This window comes from Trematomus bernacchii, unplaced genomic scaffold (genome assembly GCF_902827165.1).
Source record: "Trematomus bernacchii unplaced genomic scaffold, fTreBer1.1, whole genome shotgun sequence".
In the NCBI taxonomy this organism is placed as follows: Eukaryota; Metazoa; Chordata; class Actinopteri; order Perciformes; family Nototheniidae; genus Trematomus; species Trematomus bernacchii.
This window is the reverse complement of record NW_022987717.1, coordinates 41,859-69,177: the sequence shown is the minus strand read 5'-3', so window position 1 is coordinate 69,177 and position 27,319 is coordinate 41,859. Positions and strand designations below refer to the sequence as shown.

Genomic DNA, 27,319 nt, shown 5'->3' with positions numbered 1-27,319 from the left:
TTTTTGAAAGTTTAGGTGACTTGGTGAGTGGCTTTTTAGCTAGTTTGCACTGGATTTCTTTTTTTTTTTATCGAGCTCACTCCACCCCCCACCTCTATCTTCTGACATCACAGCATATGCCTGGCTCTCAGACTGCAGCGGTGTTGGGGGTTGCCCCAGAACTGCTGAAGGGGGGCGTGACAGAGGGATGATTCTATCTGGGACGGGGGTCACCCCCGATTTCACACATGATATTTACATCATCTAGGGAAGCACACCAGTAAATGTAGCCTCATGTAACTTCATATAGGGATTCTTTAATAGTTGTGTGAAGTAATTAAACAATAAGGGGGTATTAAGATCTTTAAATTATAATTTTCCTCTCAAAGAGACTTCGTTGTACACACACACACACACACAAAACAACATTAAATAATGACATGATATTATAATGATAAAAGCACTTACCAGAGTTTTTCCAGATCAGATCCAAATCAATCCTCACACGTAGCTATTTTAATTACCTCTCAAACTACCTAAACTATTTATAGATATGTTTAGTTTTACTGTCGGGTCACTAATTATTGGATCCGCGAGCTGCATGATACTGGCGTGTTGTCAGGAGAGGGGGAGAGCGCTCCGTTTATTATTCCTGTGTTATTGTAAATTACTGTACACGTTTGAATAGTTAATTAATCTACTATAATTAGTTGGTTTAATATCGAATCATATCAATTTGTTTCAAAAAGCTCAATAAATAACATAGAAGACCTTTGACCGGAAGATTTAAACTGTAACGGACATGTTGACCGGACAGGAGAGGGGAGGAGGAGGGGGGTGGGTTGAGAGGGGTGGGGGCTGAGAGGGGTGGGGGCTGAGAGGGGTGGGGGCTACGGGGAGGATGTAACACCTGTATGTGAGGGGGAGGGGGGGGGGCTGAGAGGGGTGGGGGGCTACCGGGAGGATGTAACACCTGTACGCGATAACACCTCGAACAAAGGGGCTCATTAGCATATCAAAGGGGGCTCATTAGCATAATTAGGGGGCGGGACTTAGAAGGTGTGACCTGTCACTTTTTTATGCATACTAATGAGATTGAAGCGGGATTGGTATTACTACTCACCTTCTCCCACCAGGCCGATGTTCTATTGTTCACCCAGAGAGAGCGCGGGACACGACGCGTTCCGCAGTATTCGCATATCTGGAACACATACAAAGACACAAATTAGCCCTACATAACTCCATAAATCCTACATTAGATAGTATTAATGTGATTTAATGAACGTACCATTGCTGTTCTTTGGGCGTGATAACGGTCATCCTCCTCAGCTGTCCTACGGCGAAACATGTCCATAGCGTGTGCTTTTCGTCGTCCAATCCTTTTGTTAAGGCTTCTTAACCGCCTTCGCCTTTGCCTCCGACTCAGCATTTCTATTGCATTTGAATGGTCGATCTGTATTTGGATTTGTGGCTGAGTTATTGGCTTAAATAACTCAGTTACGAAGCTGTATAACACGAGCACCAAAACGTCAACTCCATACCGTGTCTGAGGTCGGAAGGTAAACAGAAGCATACAGCGGAAGCGGAAGTTTTTTTTCTTCTTCTTCTCTCGGTTTTTTGGCGAATTGCAACTTTAAGGTGCATACCACCACCTACTGTACTCGCCGTGAAGTTGTTTGTGGCCTGCCAGTAAACCGAAAGCAGAAGAAGAAGAAGTGACGTCAGCGGCTCATTTGCCTAATCCACCCCCAGGAACTCATTTTGGTGTGAACGCGATCTGCTTTAGTTCATCAGAACTAAAAGAGCTCTCATGAACTAAAGTTCTCATGAACTATTGTGGGAAAAGTACTTGGTGTGAACGCGCCTATAGACATCAAAGTGGGCTTGAGCCCCTGCCCTTTTTCTTCCTCCAGAGAAACTTTCTCTGAGAAAGTATGCATACTAATGAGATTGAAGCGGGATTGGTATTACTACTAAGGTGGTGCCAACGTACACCAATGTGCAGTGGATCAAAGATTTACGAATGTCCAAGGGCTCTTTTCAACTCCTCTGTATTCGCGGGGCAAGACATGCGCACAGCCCTTATGAGGCATCTGAACAGCATGGAAATTGTAAATTGACAATAAAGCTGATCTTTTGTACAGTGCATTTGGTTCTCTTTTTTATTTACCACAGTCAACAGACACAATTACAATAGTGCAGACACACCTTAGTGCAAAGATTAAATGTCAGTATCAAAACAGTACTCATACTGTATATTTGTATATTAATATGAGTATATTATTATGTTAAATGTGTGTTAAAGACAATGGGATGAGGTTGAAAGCTCTTTAAAAAGCTTTTGTATACCATCTTTACTGTGATAAATACATACATGTTAAGCATACACACCTGAAGAACTACGTTACACACACACAGGTTAGTCTGTGTACCGCTGCACTGCTGCTGGTTTAAACAAAGACAGTCATGATGCTAGTGCTGTGCATGTAGGTTCTCTTTTATTTATCAGCAGCAGATCAATAAGTGTCAGTAGTATCAAAACAATATAATAACAGTGGCAATATATATATATATATATATATATATATATATATATATATATAATAACAATAGGTAGGCTCAGCAGCAGACACACCTTAGTGCAAAGTTAGGTGTCAGTATTAATAACAGTGGCATATATATATAATCACAATAATACAAAATTAACTGTCCCAGGTGTAGGCAATTTGGGGTGAAGTGTCTTGCCCAGGGACACAACGACATCCTGACTGCAGTGGGGTTTGAACCTGTGCTCCCCTGATCCGAACACCAACGCACCAGACAACTGCACCACACGCCTCCTAACAAGTCATTGTACAGTTTATCAACGACGACAAGTTTTTCTTAATTTTTGTATTGAAGGCCTGTTGGATTTAATCAGCTCACTGCCAGAAGCCCAGCCTGAAAGGTATTTTGTTGCTCCACCTGGCACCATGAGCAGCTGGTCGTCCGATTCCTGGGCCTTGTGTGAATGCAGCAGACGTTCGTCGTGCATCTCCTTGGCACGCAGGTCCTCATTCTCCTTGCTGACCATGGCACGGCAGTCCATCGCATGATGGTGTCAAGGAAGCTGTCATCCCATGCCTGCTTTCCTAAGGTGAAATAAGCAAGATACAAGATCAGTTTAATCGCAACAACGAGACAACATTGCACATGGTGCAGGCAAGGACAGTGTACAAAATGCAGGTGTAAAGTAGAAGATAAGATAGGATCAAATAATATCAAATAAAAAATAAATATCAAAGTGCCCTTATTTATTGTTTTGTGCTTAATGTATGCTTGAACTTTGTTTTATAGGGATTAGTGGACATCAGTTAGATGTGTAACCTTCTTTCAAGGCCAGAGTAGTTACAGTGTAAGTGGATTGACATCTAACATAACATGGCTCAGTATAATTATAACAATCAATAAAAAAAAGGAAAAATAAATAGAATTTCAATTACATTTCTACTTAAATGTGCAAAATATTAGAACATCAGTCTTTGTGGCATGCAGGTAATCAACTGTTTAAGCTTTTACCATTAACATGTAGAATGAATGTTGCAAATGACTTGAAATTATAGCAACTACAATGTATTGTTAGAGGTAGCATTATGTCCAGCTAGCATGCTAATTGCTAACGTTATATTATCGTTTTATCCCGGAGGGGAAAACTAGTTTCTAATCCTGAGAGAAACACCTCGCCTGAAACACACGATTAGTGCCATGAGTTAGTGAAGCAAATTACAGAACATTGCACACTTATTCACAAGTCAAAACGTGTTCATAGCGGGCACGGCTGAGAATAGCTAGCTAGCTAGATGTTGTTAGCCAGCTTGGACCTATGATAGCAAGTTCTAGCATGGCTAGCTCGATCTACTGAGCAAATAAAAGTACATCTAAGACCAGTATTGTGCAGATTAAAACAGTGCAGTGCATGTATTTTATTTTACCTTCGTAGTCGTCCCAACATGACTTTGCCAGGTCTGCTAACTTGGCTGAGCCACGGAAACTGCATTCAGTAGAAGCTTCTGAACGCGGCGCTCCGCGTCCTCCGAGTAAATCGACAGAAGCGCCGACACATCCTCATCACTCCACCGCTCCGATGATTTATTTAGTGTTGCTATAATAACTGCTTTCACAAAAGTAATCTCTTCGGGTGCGCTGGCCGAAGCGAGCAAATACAATGGCCGCTTACAAAAAGAAATTCAGAGTCAAACGGGCGTGGTTTGCATTCCGCACAACCAATCAGACGTATGAACTATTTTCTCCCACGACAGTCCCTGCTCTCTAGCAGGGACTGAGAAGCGGGTCAGATGAACTAATTTGAACTACTTTAGTTCCTGGGGCTTTTTGGTGTGAACGCAAATATATAGTAGTTCTGATGAGCTATTGTGGGAAAAGTACTCCAAAGTACTCCGGTGTGAACGCGCCTTATATGTGCACGTGCCTGCTGGGCTAGGTTTACAAATGTCATCTACTAAACATGGTCAGTACCCCTTTAACTTGACCACAGGTGTAGTCAAGTTGGAGTCATATGTGTCTCATTGGTAGCCAAAAATAAGGTGAGAATATAGTATAGAATACAGAGCCAAATACAGAGCACTTCTATAAGGAAAGTTCACTATTAAACCCACCACTCCTATATCCTGCCTGGATTACAGTAGATCCTCCAGACCAGCCTTACCCCTTCCTCTTACGTTTCCTCAGTGCTCAATGAACAACAATACCTGTAATAAAAGTTGAACTGACATATTGTTGAGGAGTGGTCCGTGCTGGAGAAAAGTCAATTTGGAAAAGCTTGAGCAACGCCCTGATTATGAGTCGTTATTCCAGTAAAACACGTAAAGAGTTGCTTTCCAATATGTCAAAGATGTTGGTCCTCGTTGTGAAGTGTAAGTCTACTATACAGTAAATTACCTCTAATGTTAAAAGACTAAAATGGCAATAGGTTTCACTCATTTGATCTTTAAAATCAAAATATGCATTTAGATTTGTCAAAACAATCACTGATGGATGTTAGAATGTGTCTCAGGGTCCTGATTCAGTATCTGATGTTTCACTGTCCTCTAGTGGAGGATCTTAAGTGAGACACATTCAGGCGTCATCACTCAGAGAGCTTCCTCCACCGTCTGCTTTAAAGGGTCAGCTCACCCAAACTAAAACACTTATTTCCCCCTTTGTGACGGTCTGTCTGTTTTCCTGTTTTATTTTAAAAAGTGTTCACCTCCTGTCTTATGTCTGTGTCTGCTTCCTGTCTCTGTGTTTTCCCTCCTTTTTGATTTTTGATTCTGTTCACTGGGTACCATTGTGTTTTTCCTGCCCTGCCTAGCTCTGTCTTGTCCTTTAATTCGTTATGCATGAATTTAAGTTCTGTTTTTTCTGTTTGTTTTGTGGGTTCTTTGAGATTACTAAGAAGTGATTTCTGGTTTGTACGCTGTATATCAAGACAACCTTCAACAAAGGTAATGTTCTGTGTCGAGACCTTCTCTGCCTCTGCCTTACCCTCGGGTCATCCACCTCCCTGAGTCAGTAGCATATAAGCAGTGAGTAGTATATAAGCACCAAACGTGTCTTTAACCATATTTTTCTTTTTCAAGAAAAGTTGATATTTTGTTAAAAAACATTACTTTATTGTGTGGTGGGTGTTACTGGTAATAGGCTCATCATGCATATTAATAATCTAAAGAGGAAGTAAACCTAGTCTCTTACCAGCCTGATATCCGTCTTCTGCTCATTGCTACAGAGGAGAGGCATCTTTCAACACATGGTTCCTCCTTCACTGTAAGTAGAAACAGTTTCTTGATGTAATGATTCTGTATACCTCCTGTGAACATTATTTAATCTGACATGTTTTATAGTCTCACAGAGATGAGAGGAGCAGCTATGAGTTTAACTGCAGCAGCGAGTGGATTAGTTGTCTTCCTGCTCTCTGTGTCAGGTACTGTACATCTACACTTACATTCATCACATGAACAGAGGGGATTCTGGGGAAATGTGGGACTTGTAAAATCAGGTCACATGTGGGAATAAGTGGGATGGATTTGTGTAAAAGGCAAACCTAGCAGAAACATTTAAAATGTATTTGTGTGTAGAATTGTAGAAACTCAAAGACGTTACTAGTTTTTTTGATGGATTTTCTGAAGATCTTGTTGTGCGTTGCCACTGTCCTTTGCTCCAATCATCTGCATACAATACCAGTTTGCTTTTCACTTTTACAAGCGTTAAAATGAGGATATAGTGTATGCATAACTGTTCCATCCTCTCTCTGTGAAAACATTTTGCTTTGTTTTTTCTTAAGACGACTTAAAGAATCTCCAGCTCTGTTTTTATTAAGTTTAAGTGATTTAGAGAGATATTCTTAATCTAAGTCATAACATATTGACTCAACTCTTATGGATCATACCTCTGCACCAAACCCTTCTAGTTCCTTCTCTCCTCTCTGACCTCAGAGTTATATTCACACTCTGAGTTTAAAGCAGTCTTCTTCTTTTCCTTATCTGTATATCAGACAGAAGCTGCTCACACCTCAGTGTTCTGCATTTATTGTTATTGTTCACACTTACCTCAGCAGCAACCTGACCACAGAGCGAACAGAGAGGGAACTGTTCAGAGAATCTCACACTATTCTTAATATGATCGCTAATCATTCACTGTTCATTTATATGAAGGCATTTTCCAATCTTGTGTCAGACTGACCATACCCTTTTTGCGTAGACTTCTGTTCTACCTGGTTTGATTAAGAAACAACAAAGTCAACGAGTATCATTGGTTTTAAAGTGCCTAAGAAGGAATTCACATGTGTTTTTCTGCTCTATCCCAGTAACGTTTGTAAAATGTTTATTTTTACATTCTTTGTTGAAAGTACTGTTCAGGCAATTTCTCAACATTTTATAGATTAACTTTGATTCTAGTTTCTGATGTGCTCTGTGTTTCAGTGGTTCAGGGTCAGCGTGGTTGGGGAGTGACTTGCTCTTCTTCTAAGATCTGTGCAGTGAAAGGATCAACAGTGGAGATAAGATGCAGCTTCACATACCCATCTACATGGAATGGTGGTGTTAACACATTAGAGAATACATTCTGGTTCACTAAAAAGAAAGGTGGTGAACTTGTAGATCTGACCACAGACTCAGAGTATTCAGGTCGTGTAGAGGATCTCTGTGGAAACAACATCTGCACTCTGAGAATCAGAAACCTGAGAGAGAGCGACTCAGCTGAGTACAGGTTCTGGATCAAAACAAACCAAGCTACATACTCGGGTCATCCAGTCACTTTGTCCGTCACAGGTATCTGAAATTGTACTCTTAAAAAATTTAACTTTATATTTTAATTTTGATACATGAACATTATTGATCTTTATTTGTTATGTTTGTACCTTTATTCAGATCTCCAGGTGAGCAGATCAGGATCATCTACTCTCCTTCAGTGTCTCAGCAGTTGTCCACCTGGTCAAACTTCCTACATCTGGTTTAAGAACAGACAGCAAGTGAAGGAAGACACATCTTCTTATGCAGACTTCAGATATGACTCAGCAGACAGTTATTCCTGTGCTTTGAAGGGATATGAGGACTTCCCCTCTCCTTCAGTGTGTGAGTTTACTCAAAGTCTTCCACTAACATAATAACATTAACATACAGTATAACATATATCATCATTGCACTCATTTATCTATTCACCCACCAGAGGTCGCCAGCAGACATGGCAGTGTCCAAAGACACTGAACCAGGGCTCTAGGTTTTCTGTTTGATTTTAAAATAGGATAAATATAATCTTGCTACGAGGGATGCTACTAGAAAGAAGAATAAAGGAGAATTATGAAGGAAACTTTTTCCATGACATAAAGATTAATACTTTCCCTCAAAGTGTTTAGATTTCTGATTAAGTTAACCACCCACTCTGTGTTTTATTAAACTATTATTCATTAAAATATCTTCCACTGTGGAATTAAATGTGAAATGTGTTCATATTATCTCCTCCAGATGCTCCAAGCTTAAAAATGTTTTGGTTTGTGTTTGTGAAAAACGTTTCCTGCTTTGTGTCTCTGGACATTTGCAAGATGCCATTATATCTACCCTTTAATGTTAATTACTTTAAACACATCTCCTCCAGATGCTCCAAAGCTCCCCTCTGTGTCAGTGAGTCCCTCTGCTGAGATAGAGGAGGGCAGTTCAGTGACTCTGACCTGTAGCAGTGATGCTAACCCAGCAGCTAACTACACCTGGTACAAGGAGGATCAACATGCACACCTTTCTTCTGTCAATGAAGGACCACGTCTCGTCTTCACCTCCATCCTGTCCTCTGACTCTGGACAGTATTACTGCAGAGCTGAGAACGAGCTGGGGAGTACAAGATCTGAATCCATCTCTATTGATGTGAAATGTGAGTAAAACCCAGATGATTTAAAAAGCATCATGCAACCATTGCCAACTTTGTTCACAGTCTGCTGCTGTAGGTCAATGAGATGGAGAGCAGCTACAGTAGAGGATGAAAATGAAGTTTTATCTACAATTGGCTCCCAAATCTGCACGTATGTTCAGGGTATTCAAGCCAGCAGTAATACAGAAAACGATATACTGTATATACACAACATAATTGTTTTCTTCAGCTCTATACCAGTCAAAAAACACTTCCATATTTCAGATGCACCCACACAAATAACTACGTCTCATTTCAATACTCAATTCAACATGATGTATTTGTAATCTTTTGTTGATTTATTGTATCTCCTCCAGATGCTCCAAAGCTTCCCTCTGTGTCAGGGAGTCCCTCTGCTGAGATAGAGGAGGGCCGTTCAGTGACTCTGACCTGTAGCAGTGATGCTAACCCAGCAGCTAACTACACCTGGTACAAGAAGAATGAAGACTCTCCAAAAGCTTCAGGACAGATCTTCAACATCACTGACTTCAGAGCTGAACACAGTGGGAGTTATTCCTGTGGAGCCCAGAACAAGTTAGGACGTAGTAACTCCACCTTTCATCTGGCTGTTGTGGCAGGTAAGTTTTATGCATTCATCTAAAACCACACACTTATCAGCTTGTTTGTTTTCAGTCACATTGTCTGGGTAGGAGGCTGAAAAAGGAGTGTGTGTTCAAATGTACCTTTCCGGTTCGGGGTAGGGGTTGTTTTCTTTCTTTTACTTAAGGAAATAATTATCCTGAGGGTCCAGATTCAGTATGGGGTGCAGTCATTCCCTGTGCACTCAAGAGTGAGAGTTGTGTCTGTTTTGTGAAGCTTATGCCAAGTGCAAGTGCCCACAGGCTGAGAGATATTCCATCGGTATTGAGAAGGAAATAATGAATGGAGTATAATCACCCGTTCATCACAAAACTAACAATATCATGAATGTGTTTGCATTTGTTTCAGCTTCTTGAACATTGGACAAGGTTTTTTTTATTAACATTATTTTTACAACAAATTATAGTTTTTTAGTTTTAGTTTTTTTTAACCTGTTAAGCCCTGAGCCTGTTTTTCAGGTCTCAGGCTCGAAAATGACATTCCCAGAACAAATGACCATATCTTCCCTTCTAAAAGGATTAAATTAATAATCTTTTTTCTCAAGTAATGATAAACCTGTGAGTTGGATGTAGAAAAGTCAGAATCAATATAGACGTTTTTTATTTTAAAGAAAATTCAGATTTGACATAGTAAAAAACTGTAAATTATAGTGTCCGTCCAAAGATTCTTTTTTACTTATAGTTAAAACTACCCTTGGATGATGGGTTAGTAGACTAAAAGCTTTAGCAATCCAAAGTACAACATATAATAAGTACCCTGTATCAAGATTGATGCAAAACAAGTGACATTTGACCCTTTTAGAGAGATTTAGCACAAAAAAAACACTTCTGGGGTCATTTGGGTGGATTTTCCATATCTCTGGCCCCCCTTGCTCGATTTTGATGGTTGACACCTCTTTCTGACCGTTAGAGCCAATAGAATCGAAGGGGGAGTCCCCACACACACTCATTGTGAAACAAAAAGGTGGGGGCTTTGCGCATGTAATTTTGCATTAGAGTGAAGCTACACTCTAGCTCTGATATCTAGAAACGGAAAAACATGGATTATCAATCTCATTGCTCATGGATTATCAGAAATCATTTCAAAGGGACACAGACATGGGCGGCGCCAGGATTTTTTTGCTGCAGTAGCTTAGCAGTTGCTATATGACAGCACGGCGTTGCTAGTTCATTTTCAAAATAAATAAACAAACAATACCAGTGGGCCAAGCACGAGCCTGTTCATATTGAGAACAGGTATTTTATCACCGCTATTCAAGATCACAGATCACGAGCCTTCAATGTCGAAAACGTTCTCTTTATTTTATGGTGTTGATGGCCACAGCCACGCCTTACAGAGCCAATCAATAGTATAACACTCATTATGACTTTTCCCCACACTCGAACACAACTCCTACCGTCTCGTACTCCCTACACACACCGGAAAACGCACACACATACCTGGAAGGGGCGGTCTCTCCCTAACTCCCACCAACAACATTGCCTAAATAACTTTACAAATGTACTAAACTGTGCACATCTGATAACTGAAATAACTATTAACTTGGACACGCTACAATATTATCATTAATATTTACATTAAAACATTCCTTTGACACTTATAACATTACTTTGCAAGGTAAGCACAACCAAAATAAGTTTGTAAAAGCAGAATTTGAACACTGTTTCTGTGCTCCTACAATATTTGTGTATAATACCATTACACCCTAAGCGTACACAATAGTGATCGTTCACTGTTTCAACTGGCATGCTGTGGCATTTAACCTCATCACCACACCGCAAACAGACAGACACAGACACACAAACACACACACACAAACACACACACACACACACACACACACACACACACACACACACACACACACACACACAAACACACACACACACACACACACACACACACACACAGGGTTGTCCGGCTGGACCGGCTCTGTTGGAGATCGCGGCCGTTTACGCTGACTTGTGAGAAATCTTTCCATTTTCGATCTGTGTTCACATAGGCCTACTGAGAATTATAACAACATTGGCCAAGTAACACTTCGCGCTTTAACTTACAATGACCCCTGATAGATCTCGCGAGAATGTGTATAAATATATATAGATACATTTTCATAACAAAACAATGGGGTTGCTAAGCCGTAGCTAGGCCAATTGTTGGAGTTGCTATAGCAACTCCAAGCTACCCCCTGGCGCCGCCCCTGGACACAGACACATTGGATTAACCTATGGATTAACTTCAGCAGCGTTTTTTATCGTTTTAATGCCATTGAAGACCACTTTGGAGAGACTACAGAGCCAAGGTAACCTTGTTAGCATTTTTAGCTACCCAGCGTCAAATGTTTGGATGTCTGTTTTTGTTTATCACGTCGGAATTTCGTATAATTCAGTGATAATGAGGGTACCCATCGATTCTGTGTCACCTCACGATGTGAAACGATGTCATGGATGTGGAGAAGAGATAAATAATAAGCTTTTGTGAGTGATTTTCGGTGCAGTAATCTGTTAGCATTTTTCGCTCGTTGCTAATTCAGAGGCTCAGTGTTAGCATTGTGGGTTTTCTTTTGAAAAAAAAGATCAGTTAGATGAGTTTCTTCCCGTTACATGGATATAAAACATTCATAGTTTATTAAATGAACATGCCCTCAGACACTGTTTCCTGCAAGATGTTGCGGCAGTGCCCCGGTACCGGGGTCTCTCGGGCTTAACAGGTTAAGGAATAGGAAGTCTGAAAATATAGTCTTACACTGCTCCTAGTACTCGGATGGGTTGAAAGCAGAGAACAGATGTCACTGTGTGTGCTGTGTGTTCTGCAAGTGTGACCATTACAGAGGGTTTCATCCCTGCAATTCTATTCTATTATTATCTGTTATATTACACACCCCCTGTAATACTCCAAAGTGCCCCTAGGGGTCCTTGTATCCATATTTGAGAAACACAGCTGTATTAACCATCTGTTCTCTGTTGATCACTGTTTCTCAGGATCATGGCTACCAGCTTTTGTATCAATCCCTGTTGTTCTCCTGGCTGTCATTTCTCTCTCTGTCTTCCTGTGGATCAGGTGAGCAGATCTGATCATCTTAATCATTGTTTGTTAAATCATTAAAAGTCTGTTTGTCTGGTGTCAACATTTGATCTTCTTTTTCTTTATAAACTCTCCTAACCAGAAGAAAGAGGGCTTCTAGTAGTGATGGGAATTATGGCTCTTTGAAGGGAGCCGGATCTTATGGCTCCGTTCCTTTCAAAGAGCCGTTCAAAAGAGCCGTTCAAAAGAGCCGTTTTTTTAAGGTTACTAGGTTTATCTGCAAAATAATCACCAGGATAATGATTGACTGTATTGCCAGACCTAATGTCAATAATCGGCATTGTAAACATGACACAAGGTGGCGCCATATCCATGTCATCATGTCAGTGAATGTACTTTGAATTTACCCTCTGTATGTGTTAAGTAAATAAAGTTGCCTTGCCTTGAATGAAATTCATGCAACTCTTAATATTAGATACTGTGTTTTTAAGTGGCGATGGAGATTATTTGTTGATCCTGCTTTAAAGGATATTTTGCCTTTACAAATGGTGCGCTTTATCACTGCCTGGGTTTTGGTTGAAGTGAATCCAAATGCTGCTGCGTTTTCGCGTTTGGCTCATTTACCATCCGAAAAACACGTTGTCTACCTGTCCTGTACCACTTGTTATGACTTCTCTCTCTCGCGTATTCCGTTAAGACCCACCCCATCTCACTCCTCGTGCTGAAACCTACCAAACAGAGTAGGGGCGGATCTTCACAGAATACGTTTGGGGAACAAAATCAAGCTTTTTAAAAGGCGAGTGGATTTTGGCAGGCAGTGAGTGCGGACCAACGATTGAACGATAACAAGAACGGCTCTCACAAAGTAGGACTCGGTTCCCCTCGTTCGTACCAAAGAGCCGTTCAAAAGAATCGGCTCGTTCGCGACCGACACATCACTAGCTTCTAGAGACTCGTCTGAGCCTGAAGAGAGAGCGGACAACAGGGAAGAGGTGAGAATAGATGCTTACGTAATTAATCGAGTACAAAAGAAAACATATTACACTCAATTTATAATGAGGAGTATTTCATGGTCTTTAAGTGCTTATAGAAAATTGATCTGACATAGAAGGACCTCTTGCTGCTCTTTTTACATCCTTCTATAAAAAGTTAATTTCTATCACAATCTCTTTGACTCTCCTCTTAGACATGAGTACATTTCAAGTACATCCAGAAGTTTTCCTATCTTTTATCCTTTAATCTTTCTGTCATAAAGCATCAAGTTGATAAAGCAGGGATATTTTTCCATCATTTCCACAGCTGCTGTTGCTTTGGCCTTTTCTGTCCTGGGTCCATTCCTCTGTAAATGAAATATCTATTGATGTAAAAATGTGTAGCTGAAAGTGTTTTCCTCCCTGCAGTGTGTACCTGATCAGCCGGAGCAGCAGGATGACCTTCAGTATGCCAGCGTTCACTTCTCTAACAACCGGGCAGATCCTCTTTACTCCAACATGAGAGCAGCTCAGCCCCTCAGACACACGGAGCAACAGGAAGTCCCGGAGTACGCTGCCGTCAAGTTCAGCAGTGCTGCCCCGAGGTGAGCAGATCCTCACACAGGAACATTGTTCACATATCATTTAATTCCTTTTGCATTATTATTACCACTAAGAAATACATCATTTATCTCTCAGGACCAGAGGTCAGGACTCTGAAGAGGATCCAGCTGCATTGTACAGCACGGTCAACAAATCCAGATAAACACAGCAGGCGTTGCTTTTGAAGGATGATACTTCTGTTTTTTTACAATCACATTTCTATTTACACAGGGTAATGTGGATTTTTTAAATACATGTCTCAGGGTGGACCTCTCCAAGAATGAGGCGATGAGTTTTCAGCCTGGTTTTTATTAATCTGAATGGCTCAAATGTAAAGATTTTGTTAAGTATTGCACAGCTTCATGTACTGAATTGTAAATATTTCTTGTGTAACATGATTTTTGCCGCAAAAAAATTATAAAATGTAGAGATGTTGCAACAAGGGATCTGATCCCTAACTGCTGGCTTGTTGGAAAATGTAGATATTACTAAAGAGTTATAATTTACTGATAACAAACCCATTTCCATTGTTTTGTAAGTACATTTATCAACTTTATTCAAATTATATTTCTTTACAATGTTCTTCTTCTTGTGTAGACTGAAATATCAACAACTACTTGTTGGATTCCAAATTCCAAAATACATGTTTTTGAAAAGCACATTGGGATATCAGAGAGGAACATGCGTTTGCTGATGTAGTTGCAGTTTCATTCTGCTGCCACTAGGTTTCAGTAAAGAGCCGTATTTCACTGATGGAAAACCATTACCAAGAGCCTGTGAAGTAAATGTCTCTTTGGTGTGTGTATGGCCTTAATGTTCACACATTCTTATTCATCCATATTTGTTATGTAAAAGTTCCATTATCACCAATTGAATTTGTAAATGTCTTTGTTACTCTTTAAGTTTATAACCATCACAACTCATTGCAATTATCTGTTTTGCTTTGTTGTTTGCACCTGTTATTCTGACCCTTCTCTTTTGTTCTGTACTTCATGTGTTTACTTTTTTCTCTTTCTGTTCTGTATTGGTTTGAGTTAATAAATACAACATTTGAACAAGGAATGGTGGAGCTGCAGAGATATCCCTACCTGCAAATGATATTCTACTGACTTAACAAAACATACAGTATTTGTTTGGTGTAATTCTTGGCAGTCGATGCTCCTCAGAAGGTGTTGAGGAAGCTGAGGAGCCTGAGGTCTGGGCTCCGGGAACGACATCACGTTACCTGGAAGGAGAAATAAAGAAAATACACAATCAGAATCAGAATATAACCAAGTAGGCTATTTAATTGGAAGGTGTTGAAGCATACAATGAACATATTACTTATTATGACGAAATACACATACAGGCAAAATACTGCAAGAGTCAAACACAGAAATATAGAGCAGAAGAAAAAGGTGCATTGAAAAATATGGTAAATATAAATGTTTATTAAAATGAAATAGATTAAACATATTGATTATTAGTGGATGTAAAATGTAACAAAATAACCCAATCATTTTTCCCACACTTTATTCATCATCATTGCAGTGGTGTAGTTTTGTACTCTATTTATACTATATACATGGGCGTAATTTCCACTGGGGACAGGGGGGACATGTCCCTCCCACTTTTCAAAATCCCATTTGTGTCCCCCCCCCCCACTTTTTAAATGTGTTTATTTTTTTACGCAAGCGGTCATCGTCACGGAGGAGCGTCTGTGTGTGTGTGGCACGAGCGCATCTTGTGAGAGAGAGATAGAAAGAGAGAGAGAGAGACATAGAGAGTTATGGGGGTTGTTGTTAGCATTTGGTGCTAGCTCGGAGCCTGAGAGAGAGAGAGAGAGAGAGAGAGAGAGAGAGAGAGAGAAAGAGAAGAGAGAGAGTAGAAGGAGAGAAGAAGAGAGAGAGAGACGAGAGAGAGAGAGAGAGATGAGAGTGAGAGAGAGAGAGAAGAGAGAGAGAGAGCAGCGCAGAAGAGAGAGAGTCATAAAGGACCTCCTGAGTGGATTGGTTTGTAAACTTAGTCTAGTTATCTTCAGTGGGCTTCTCAAACGGTTTGGGTCATGCTATGTAAACAAAGTATTGCCATCTATTGTAATATTAGTTTGATAATATAAAATAAAGTTAAGAAATCCTTCCAATGTGTACTATAGGTCAGTACAAAATAAAAACACAGTTTGAAAGGGGAGTGATTAGTCAAATATGCATAAATAAAAAGAAAGAATGCAGACCAGGTAAGATAAAGATAGGAGAGAGGAGTTGATCAATGATTTGTTATTGGTTGTGAGCATATTCTAATGGTTTTTGATTATTGAAATATATACAGTTCTGTTTCATTTGATTGTTGAGAACTGTATCCATAAATCTCTTAATGTTGCCCTCAAAGTTCACCAGATTGATGCATTCAACTTCAATTTAAAGAAAAAAAATCTTCCCGGGGTGCATGCCCCCGGACCCCCCTAGAGGATGTGAGGTCATCACCAAAAAAAAAAAAGGTTCACATGGATAGGATACTAGATAAGTGTGCACACTCATTATATACACTACACATTTTTCTTGTATTTGTTAACACAAACCCCCCCACTTCTCAAACCAAAGTTACACCCTTGACTATATATATATATAGTCAAGGGTGTAACTTTGGTTTATTTTAAAAGCTTACAGCACCGGGAATTTCCAGCATATTCATGTTCTGTATTAACCTTAAAGCTCCCTGAGACAAAACTACAATTTGTCATATTGGGCTGAATAAATACACTTTGATTGACTTTTATTGATGGATTTGGCGCAAGAAGTACACTTCTCTTCAGAGCCCTCAAGATCCAGATATAAATGTTTATTAGCGTCAAAAATGGTGTTGCTATTAAAGGTTTTGCTTCTACCTAAAGCTCAGTAACAGGAGTGTAATGGATGGGATTTCTAACAGGTTTGAGATTTTTGATTTTGAAGCTCTTCTCCACTGTAGCAGTGAGATAACGCATACATTTAACAAGCAGCACAATACACACTAGGTTAAATCAACATGATAACTTGGCTTCTTCTGACTCAAAGACAACAGCTCTTCCTCTCAGCCACATCCGAATGATGGGCTGTAGTTCAGAAATGATGATCAAGTTATAGCCGGTATGTCCAGATCGAGGTAACCGTTTTTCTGTAAGAATGGAGGTTTGGTAAAGTTGGAAAGATACCATGGCTTACTGTTAATATTTACATTAATTATGTGACCGTCTCTGTTTCCTGTAGATATTCAATTGCTGTTTTTACTGCACTGTTAGTGTACAGTTTTACTATTATGCTGCTGTGTTTATTGTATTTTTGTAACTCTGGCATAACCAGAGCCGGCCCGACCCATTAAGCGACATAAGCGGCCGCTTAGGGCCCCCTATCAAAAAATGAAAAAAAAGAAGAAAAAAAAGTACACCCTCGCCGTGATAAGTATGTTTAATTAATTTTGTTAATATGCCTAGATTGCCTACTCTCAAAGTCATGTATTATATTATTGAGTCAATCATATAATACATTAACCGTGCTTTACCTGAACCTCATCATGAGAGGACGGCAGGATTGTAATTTCCCGTGTTCAGTGAATGCAACAGAGGCAAGGCACCAGACCAACCAGAGAGTTGAATGGAAATAAACATCTGTCTTAATGGCTGACAGGTACATATCCTGTGAGCTGTGACAATGTTTAAAATAAACTGTCAGTCGGATTCAGAGTTTTTGAAGATGGACATAAGAACATTTGTTCTTAAAAAAGACGACAATTCTCAAGTGGTGGCTCACACAACAACCCCAGAGCCAGCACTTGAGCCAGGAGAACAAGGTATGTAAATGTCAGTAAACTTCCAAGTTATGCGAATATGTAAGCAAAGCATAAATTACAGCTACGTTGACGTTACTTTGAATCGCGGGGGTAAGCTAAACCGTTAGCAAGTAGCTATAGCTAGCCAGATATATGAAATAAACACTTTGTCATACAATCTAAATGTAATGTTTTTTAGTGTTACCTGGTGATTTCAAAGAAAGCTCTCTGAGAAATGTTGACTTACTGTTCGACATGAAGCTAGAAGCTACCTTACAGTACACAGTTGATCCTGAGTCCTGTCAGTTAAAGTGTTTCATAGTTAGCTTAGCTAAGCATCAACCTAGCACTGAAATATATGGATGCTATGTGACAGTATTTCTGAGAAAAAGTCAGCTGAAATGGTGGCATAGTTGCCACTGCTTTACGTGTCGACAGCATGTTTGAATGTATTTGCAGCAGTAAATGTGGCTGTTTGACCACTGACGTTGCCAGAACAACACCTGAATTTAAATGTGCAACCTCTTTTTGTGACAGATTTTTGCATGAAATTATAATTCTTCTGAATGATATTCCTATTGACAGCTAGTTTCTATGTGAACATTATGAGATGGACAGCCAGAGAGAATAAATGAAAAACAGTTATGAAATACTATATGACAAAACAAGAATACAGTTTAAAAGGGGAGTGATTTGTAAAATATCCATAAAGAAAATCTGCTTACAGTTCTGTTTCATATGGGTGTTGAGAGATATATCCATAGATCTCTTAATTTTGCTCTCAAAGTGCACCAGATTGATGCTTGTAACTTCAATATTTAAAAAAAAATCTTCCCGGGCGAGCATGCCCCCGGACCCCCTAGAGGAGGTGAGTACCCCCCTAGAGGATGATAGGTCCACGGTGTTTACATGCTTATTTATACAATATGTGTGCTTATGCTAACATCATAAGACCAAAGTTGGTTCCGTGTTGTGTGTAGTGAGAATGCACTAGAGTGAGGGGGGCCCCCAAGTCAAAGGTCGCGTAGGGCCCCCAAAGGTCTAGGGCCGGCCCTGAGCATAACAATTTAAGTCTTATCTTATCTTATCTTAATTCCATCGTTTCTAAAGGACTCTGGTTGTGTTTTTCTGAACAGATGTAAATAATTGGACTGTCACTTCCTGTGATGAGTTTCAACAAATGTATTTACCTCACTGTCTGCTTTGTGTGACCTGAGTGTCTGTACAGTATGTGTGATGCTGTGTGTACCTGTGTGTGTGCTTTCTGTGTTACCGTGTGTACCTGTCTGTGTGCTTTCTGTGTTAATGTGTGTACCTGTCTGTGTGCTTTCTGTGTTACTGTGTGTACCTGTCTGTGTGCTTTCTGTGTTACTGTGTGTACCTGTCTGTGTGCTTTCTGTGTTACTGTGTGTACCTGTCTGTGTGCTTTCTGTGTTACTGTGTGAAACTGTGTCGGTTTTCTCTGCGTTGTGGCGGGGTGGTGCGGCTAGGTGTAAGAGGTCGGTTGCTGACAACGCCACCTGGGGGAGTTTCACCCAGAGACAGTTTAAGGGTTAATATCAAAGGCTACTTTATTTATAAAATACAGAATATCTAAAAACACCAGACACAATACATTTCAATAAAATCCACACTTTGGGGAAAAGGACAGGGCTGGGACTTACCACAGCGGCAGTTAACAAAAAGGGGAGCAAGGGGTCTAAACTAAATCACCCGTGACACTGCAAACCACACACAACGGACACGTGAAGAACACCACTGCTCCCACCAGGGAGTCTGCCGCCTCAGGCCCACAGCACCTGTCCGGCACAAGACAAAAGGTTAGGGTTCTGCCACGTTTGGTGCAGAAAGATAAACAAAGGAAAAACAATAAAATACACCAAATCTTAATTAATGTAAACACAAATGAATAAACAAATGAAACCAAATGAAAGCAAATGTAAATATCATCATTGCACTCATTTATTTATTTACCCACCAGAGGTCGCCAGCAGAGATGGCAGTGTCCAAAGGGACTGAACCAGGGCTCTAGGTTTTCTGTTTGATTTTAAAATAGGATAAATATACTCTTGCTACGAGGGATGCTACTAGAAAGAAGAATAAAGGAGAGTTATGAAGGAAACTTCTTCCATGACATAGATCAACATCAACATGTTAAATCAATCAATAGCTCCAACAATAATTACCGGACCATTGTGTGTCTGATTCCTTCCAGTCCACTTGATTATGAGTGTGATGTGTGTGTTCATGTTGGGTTGCCACTAACAGGCATGTGAGTTTCTCACGTCTCAGAGTTCTGCATTTCTCTGAAACAGAAGCAACCTGACCGCAGAGAGAGCAGAGAAGAAACAAACCAAGAGAAATAATATGGCATTTTCCATTCTCTCTGATAATGAATACTGTGCTCTTCATGTTGTTCAGTAAAAAACTGCCTTATGGTTTCACATGTTAATGCCTTCCTGTTCCTTCACTGCACCTGCAGACTGTGTGATGTCCTCAGTGCTCAGAGAGATGAACTGTTATTCTCTAAATCTGAATTTTCTTTTCTGGTGTCAGTGGTATATCGGCAGCCAAACAAGTTAAAGCCATAGTTTATTTTGTTTAAGAAAAGTTCATTTTCAAAACATAACTGTGTGACGGGTGTTACTGGTGTTTGGTTCATTATGCATATTAATAATCTAAAGAGGAAGTTAATCTAGTCTCTTAACAGCCTGATATCCGTCTTCTGCTCATTGCTACAGAGGAAAGGCATCTATAAACACATCGTTCCTCTTTCACTGTGAGTAGAAACTGTTTATTGATGTAATGATTCTGTATACCTCCTGTGAACATTATTTAATCTGACATGTTTTATAGTCTCACAGAGATGAGAGGAGCAGCTATGAGTTTAACTGCAGCAGCGAGTGGATTAGTTGTCTTCCTGCTCTCTGTGTCAGGTACTGTACATCTACACTTACATTCATCACATGAACAGAGGGGATTCTGGGGAAATGTGGGACTTGTAAAATAAGGTCACATGTGGGAATAAGTGGGATGGATTTGTGTAAAAGGCAAACCTAGCAGAAACATTTTAAATGTAATTGTGTGTAGAATTGTAGAAACTCAAAGACGTTACTAGTTTTTTTGATGGATATTCTGAAGATCTTGTCGTGCGTTGCCACTGTCCTTTGCTCCAATCATCTGCATACAATATCAGTTTGCTTATCACCTTAACAAGCGTTAAAATGAGAATATAGTGTATGCATAACTGTTCCATCCTCTCTCTGTGAAAACATTTAGCTTTGTTTTTTCTTAAGACGACTTAAAGAATCTCCAGCTCTGTTTTTATTAAGTTTAAGTGATTTAGAGAGATATTCTTATTCTAAGTCATAACATATTGACTCAACACTTATGTCGCCCCTCTGCACCAAACCCTTCTAGTTCCTTCTCTCCTCTCTGACCTCAGTGTTATATTCACACTCTGAGTTAAAAGCAGTCTTCTTCTTTTTCTTATCTGTATATCAGACGGAAGCTGCTCACACCTCAGTGTTCTGCAATTATTTTTATTTGTCACTCTTACCTCAGCAGCAACCTGAACACAGAGCGAACAGAGAGGGAACTGTTCAGACAATCTCACACTATTCTAATTAATATGATCGCTAATCATTCACTGTTCATTTATATGAAGGCATTTTCCAATCTTGTGTCAAACTGACCGTACCCTTTTTGCGTAGACTTCTGTTCTACCTGGTTTGATTAAGAAACGACAAAGTCAAAGAGTATCATTGGTTTTAAAGTGCCTAAGAAGGAATTCACATGTGTTTTTCTGCTCTATCCCAGTAACGTTTGTCAAATGTTTATTTTTACATTCTTTGTTGAAAGTACTGATCAGGCAATTTCTCAACGATTTATAGATAAACTTTGATTATAGTTTCTGATGTGCTCTGTGTTTCAGTGGTTCAGGGTCAGGATTACTGGGGAGTGACTTACTCTTCTACTGAGATCTGTGCAGTGAAAGGATCAACAGTGGAGATAAGATGCAGCTTCACATACCCATCTACATGGAATGGTGGTGTTAACACATTAGAGAAAACATTCTGGTTCACTAAACAGAAAGATGGTGAACGTGTAGATCTGAAAACAGTCTCAGAGTATGCAGGTCGTGTAGAGGATCTCTGTGGAAACAACACCTGCACTCTGAGAATCAGAAACCTGAGAGAGAGCGACTCAGCTGAGTACTGGTTCTGGTTCAAAACAAACCAAGCTACATACTGGGCTGATCCAGTCACTTTGTCCGTCACAGGTATCTGAAATTGTACTCTTAAAACATTTAACATTTTATTTTTATTTTGATACATGAACACTATTATCTCTTTTTTTAATGTTTGTACCTTTATTCAGATCTCCGGGTGCAGGTGAGCAGATCAGGATCGTCTACTCGCCTTCAGTGTCTCAGCAGTTGTCCACCTGGTCAAACTTCCTACATCTGGTCTAAGAACAGACAGGAAGTGAAGGAAGACACATCTCCTTATGCAGACTTCAGTTATGACTCAGCAGACAGTTATTCCTGTGCTCTGAAGGGATATGAGGACTTCCCCTCTCCTTCAGTGTGTGAGTTTACTCAAAGTCTTCCACTAACATAATAACATTAACATACAGTATAACATATATCATCATTGCACTCATGTATATATTTACCCACCAGAGGTCGCCAGCAGACATGGCCGTGTCCAAAGACACTGAACCAGGGCTCTAGGTTTTCTGTTTGATTTTAAAATAGGATAAATATAATCTTGCTACGAGGGATGCTACTAGAAAGAAGAATAAAGGAGAACTATGAAGGAAACTTCTTCCATGACATAAAGATTAATACTTTCCCTCAAAGTGTTTAGATTTCTGATAAAGGATGGAATCAAGTTAACCACCCACTCTGTGTTTTATTAAACTATTATTCATTAAAATATCTTCCACCGTGGAATTAAATGTGAAATGTGTTCATGTTATCTCCTCCAGATGCTCCAAGCTTTACAATGTTTTGGTTTGTGTTTGTGAAAAACGTTTTCTGCTTTGTGTCTCTGGACATTTGCAAGTTGCCATTATATCTACCCTTTAATGTTAATAACTTTAAACACTTCTCCTCCAGATGCTCCAAAGCCTCCCTCTGTGTCAGTGAGTCCCTCTGCTGAGATAGAGGAGGGCAGTTCAGTGACTCTGACCTGTAGCAGTGATGCTAACCCAGCAGCTAAATACACCTGGTACAAGAGGAATGGAAGTGCACACCTTTCTTATGTCAATGAAGGACCACGTCTCCTCCTCAGCTCCATCCAGTCCTCTGACTCTGGAAAGTATTACTGCAGAGCTGAGAACGAGCTGTGGAGTACAAGATCTGAATCCATCTCTATTGATGTGAAATGTGAGTAAAACCCAGATGATTTAAAAAGCATCATGCACCCAATGACAACTTTGTTCACAGTCTGCTGCAGTAGGTCAATGAGATGGAGAGCAGCTACAGTAGATGATGAAAATGAAGTTTTATCTACAATTGGCTCCCAAATCTGCTCGTATGTTCAGGGTATTCAAGCCAGCAGTAATACAGAAAACGAAATACTGTATATACACAACATAATTGTTTTCTTCAGCTATGCAGTCAAAAAACACTTCCATATTTCAGATGCACCCACACAAATAACTACGTCTCATTTCAATACTCAATTCAACATGATGTATTTGTAATCTTTTGTTGATTTATTGTATCTCCTCCAGATGCTCCAAAGCTCCCCTCTGTGTCAGTGAGTCCCTCTGCTGAGATAGAGGAGGGCAGTTCAGTGACTCTGACCTGTAGCAGTGATGCTAACCCAGCAGCTAACTACACCTGGTACAAGGAGGATGAAGACTCTCCAAAAGCTTCAGGACAGATCTTCAACATCACTGATTTAAAAGCTGAACACAGTGGGAGTTATTACTGTGGAGCCCAGAACAAGTTAGGACGTAGTAACTCCACCTTTCATCTGAGTGTTGTGGCAGGTACGTTTTATGCATTCATCTACAACCACACACTTATCAGCTTGTTTGTTTTCAGTCACATTGTCTTGGTAGGAGGCTGAAAAAGGAGTGTGTGTTCAAATGTACTTTTCCGGTTCGGGATAGGGGTTGTTTTCTTTCTTTTACATAAGGGAATAATTATCCTGAGGGTCCAGATTCAGTATGGGGTGCAGTCATTCCCTGTGCACTCAAGAGTGAGAGTTGTGTCTGTTTTGTGAAGCTTATGCCAAGTGCAAGTGCCCACAGGCTGAGAGATATTCCATCGGTATTGAGAAGGAAATAATGAATGGAGTATAATCACCCGTTCATCACAAAACTAACAATATCATGAATGTATTTGCATTTGTTTCAGCTTCTTGAACATTGGACAAGTGTTTTTTTATTAACATTACTTTTACAATAAATTATAGTTTTTTAGTTTTAGTTTTTTTTAGGAATAGGAAGTCTGAAAATATAGTCTTACACTGCTCCTAGTACTAGGATGGGTTAAAAGCAGAGAACAGATGTCACTGTGTGTGCTGTGTGCTCTGCAAGTGTGACCATTACAGAGGGTTTCATCCCTCCAATTCTATTCTATTATTATCTATTATATTACACCCCCCCTGTAATACTCCAAAGTGCCCCTAGGGGTCCTTGTATCCATATTTGAGAAACACAGCTGCATCTGTTCTCTGACTGTTGATCACATTTTCTCAGGAGGATCATGGAAGCTACTACCTTTTGTAACAATCCCTGTTGTTCTCCTGGCTGTCATTTCTCTCTCTGTCTTCCTGTGGATCAGGTGAGCAGATCTGATCATCTTAATCATTGTTTGTTAAATCATTAAAAGTCTGTTTGTCTGGTGTCAACATTTGATCTTCTTTTTCTTCATAAACTCTCCTAACCAGAAGAAAGAGGGCTTCTAGAGACTCGTCTGAGCCTGAAGAGAGAGCGGACAATAGGGAAGAGGTGAGAATAGATGCTTACATAATTAATCTAGTACAAAATAAAATATATTACACTCAATTTATAATGATGGTGGTCTTTAAGTGCTTATAGAAAATTGATCTGACATAGAAGGACCTCTTGCTGCTCTTTTTACATCCTTCTATAAAAAGTTAATTTCTATCACAATCTCTTTGATTCTCTTCTTAGACATGAATACATTTCAAGTACATCCAGAAGTTTTCCTATCTTTTATCCTTTAATCTTTCTGTCATAAAGCATCAAGTTGATAAAGCAGGGATATTTTTCCATCATAACCACAGCTGCTGTTGCTTTGGCCTTTTCTGTCCTGGGTCCATTCCTCTGTAAATTGAATATCTATTAATGTAAAAATGTGTAGCTGAAAGTGTTTTCCTCCCTGCAGTGTGTACCTGATCAGCTGGAGCAGCAGGATGACCCTCAGTATGCCAGCGTTCACTTCAACAACAACCCGGCAGACCCTCTTTACTCCAACATGAGAGCAGCTCGGCCCCTCAGACACACGGAGCAACAGGAAGTCCCGGAGTACGCTGCCGTCAAGTTCAGCAGTGCTGCCCCGAAGTGAGCAGATCCTCACACAGGAACATTATTCACATATCATTTAATTCCTTTTGCATTATTATTACCACTAAGAAATACATCATTTATCTCTCAGGACCAGAGGTCAGGACTCTGAAGAGGATCCAGCTGCATTGTACAGCACGGTCAACAAATCCAGATAAACACAGCAGGCGTTGCATTTGAAGGATGATACTTCTGTTTTTTTACAATCACATTTCTATTTACACAGGGTAATGTGGATTTTTTAAATACATGTCTCAGGGTGGACTTCTCCATGAATGAGGCGATGAGTTTTCAGCCTAGTTTTTATTAATCTGAATGGCTCAAATGTAAAGATTTTGTTAAGTATTGCACAGCTTCATGTACTGAATTGTAAATATTTCTTGTGTAACATGATTTTTGCCGCAAAAAAATTATAAAATGTAGAGATGTTGCAACAAGGGATCTGATCCCTAACTGCTGGCTTGTTGGAAAATGTAGATATTACTAAAGAGTTATAATTTACTGATAACAAACCCATTTCCATTGTTTTGTACATTTATCTACTTTATTCAAATTATATTTCTTTACAATGTTCTTCTTCTTGTGTAGACTGAAATATCAACAACTACTTGTTGGATTCCAAATTCCAAAATACATGTTTTTGAAAAGCACATTGGGATATTGGAGAGGAACATGTGTTTGCTGATGTAGTTGCAGTTTCATTCTGCTGCCACTAGGTTTCAGTAAAGAGCCGTATTTCACTGATGGAAAACCATTACCAAGAGCCTGTGAAGTAAATGTCTCTTTGGTGTGTGTATGGCCTTAATGTTCACACATTCTTATTCATCCATATTTGTTATGTAAAAGTTCCATTATCACCAATTGAATTTGTAAATGTCTTTGTTACTCTTTAAGTTTATAACCATCACAACTCATTGCAATTATCTGTTTTGCTTTGTTGTTTGCACCTGTTATTCTGACCCTTCTCTTTTGTTCTATACTTCATGTGTTTACTTTTTTCTCTTTCTGTTCTGTATTGGTTTGAGTTAATAAATACAACATTTGAACAAGGAATGGTGGAGCTGCAGAGATATCCCTACCTGCAAATCATATTCTACTGACTTCACAAAACATACAGTATTTGTTTGGTGTAATTCTTGGCAGTCGATGCTCCTCAGAAGGTGTTGAGGAAGCTGAGGAGCCTGAGGTCTGGGCTCCGGGAACGACATCACGTTACCTGGGAGGAGAAATAAAGAAAATACACAATCAGAATCAGAATATAACCAAGTAGGCTATTTAATTGGAAGGTGTTGAAGCATACAATGAACATATTACTTATTATGACGAAATACACATACAGGCAAAATACTGCAAGAGTCAAACACAGAAATATAGAGCAGAAGAAAAAGGTGCATTGAAAAATATGGTAAATATAAATGTTTATTAAAATGAAAGAGATTAAACATATTGATTATTAGTGGATGTAAAATGTAACAAAATAACCCAATCATTTTTCCCACACTGTATTCATCATCATTGCAGTGGTGTAGTTTTATACTCTATTAATATATAAATAGATAGATAGATATAGATAGATAGATTGATAGATCGATAGATAGATAGATATAGATAGATAGATTGATAGATCGATAGATAGATAGATAGATAGATAGATAGATAGATAGATAGATAGATAGATAGATAGATAGATAGATAGATAGATAGATAAATAGATAGATAGACACGAAAAGACACGACGGTGCAGTACACACCAATCTGAGTAGGACGACACAACGCTCATCGACGGGCCAACATCTATCGACATCTATCGACACCGAAAATCGGCTTGGTGTGTAACAGCTTTTACATGTTTGCGAGTAAGCGCAATGCACGCTGGGAAACAGGTTAAAATTATTAAATCGAAAACATTTTCTTTTAGTAAACACTGAAAACGGGTCCCACAGACCCAAACAGCACACAAAGGTTAAAGGTCAGCAGATAATAATGTTCAAATGTGCTAAATATATACACTGCAAAAAATAAATAAAAAAGAATAGTAAAAGTAGCTCACGACTTGTTTTATTTTTTGAATGTAGCTCTCATCCTAAAAAAGTTGGAGACCCCTGCATGAGAGCGTGAAAACTGTAACTATAAGTATCTGAAATAAATATGTGTAATGAAACAAATACCAATAACTGTATTGCATTGTTTTCTTATGCGCAAATACTGTCTTTGTCTTTTTCGTCCTGCATTTATTCTGCCCCCCCTCAGAAGATAACTGGCCCCAGCCTGGCCCCCCCCAGTCAAATTGGTCTAGAACCGCCACTGCATTATCGACTTGGTCATTCATGCTGATCAAGATCGCTCCGCTTCTCGTCGGGCTCCTGATCTGCCTGTCG

At 39.6% G+C, this 27,319-nt stretch overlaps 1 protein-coding gene and 1 long non-coding RNA gene across 7 annotated transcripts in view; both read left to right on the top strand.

The window, feature by feature from the left end:
- Positions 1-5,720: 5,720 nt before the first annotated feature.
- LOC117492049 (B-cell receptor CD22-like) overlaps positions 5,721-27,319 on the top strand; it is a 62,559-nt gene continuing 40,960 nt past the window's right edge. Inside the window, exons 1-10 of one of the 6 annotated variants that reach the window (XM_034142189.1) lie at positions 5,721-5,781; positions 5,859-5,938; positions 6,936-7,283; positions 7,383-7,586; positions 8,107-8,376; positions 8,730-8,990; positions 24,111-24,195; positions 24,302-24,362; positions 24,763-24,938; positions 25,033-25,187. In XM_034142189.1, coding sequence (XP_033998080.1) covers positions 5,765-5,781; positions 5,859-5,938; positions 6,936-7,283; positions 7,383-7,586; positions 8,107-8,376; positions 8,730-8,990; positions 24,111-24,195; positions 24,302-24,362; positions 24,763-24,938; positions 25,033-25,099 — 1,569 coding nt within the window. In that variant the 5' untranslated portion in view covers positions 5,721-5,764 and the 3' untranslated portion in view covers positions 25,100-25,187. Of the gene's footprint in view, positions 5,782-5,858; positions 5,939-6,935; positions 7,284-7,382; positions 7,587-8,106; positions 8,377-8,729; positions 8,991-11,993; positions 12,073-24,110; positions 24,196-24,301; positions 24,363-24,762; positions 24,939-25,032; positions 25,188-27,319 lie in introns of those variants that run through there. The other 5 variants (XM_034142190.1, XM_034142188.1, XM_034142191.1 and 2 more) reach the window with 5 other exon arrangements.
- On the top strand, positions 12,978-14,664 carry LOC117492051. Its single transcript, XR_004556826.1, has 3 exons — positions 12,978-13,028; positions 13,437-13,612; positions 13,707-14,664. It is a non-coding gene; the product is annotated as an uncharacterized LOC117492051 (long non-coding RNA).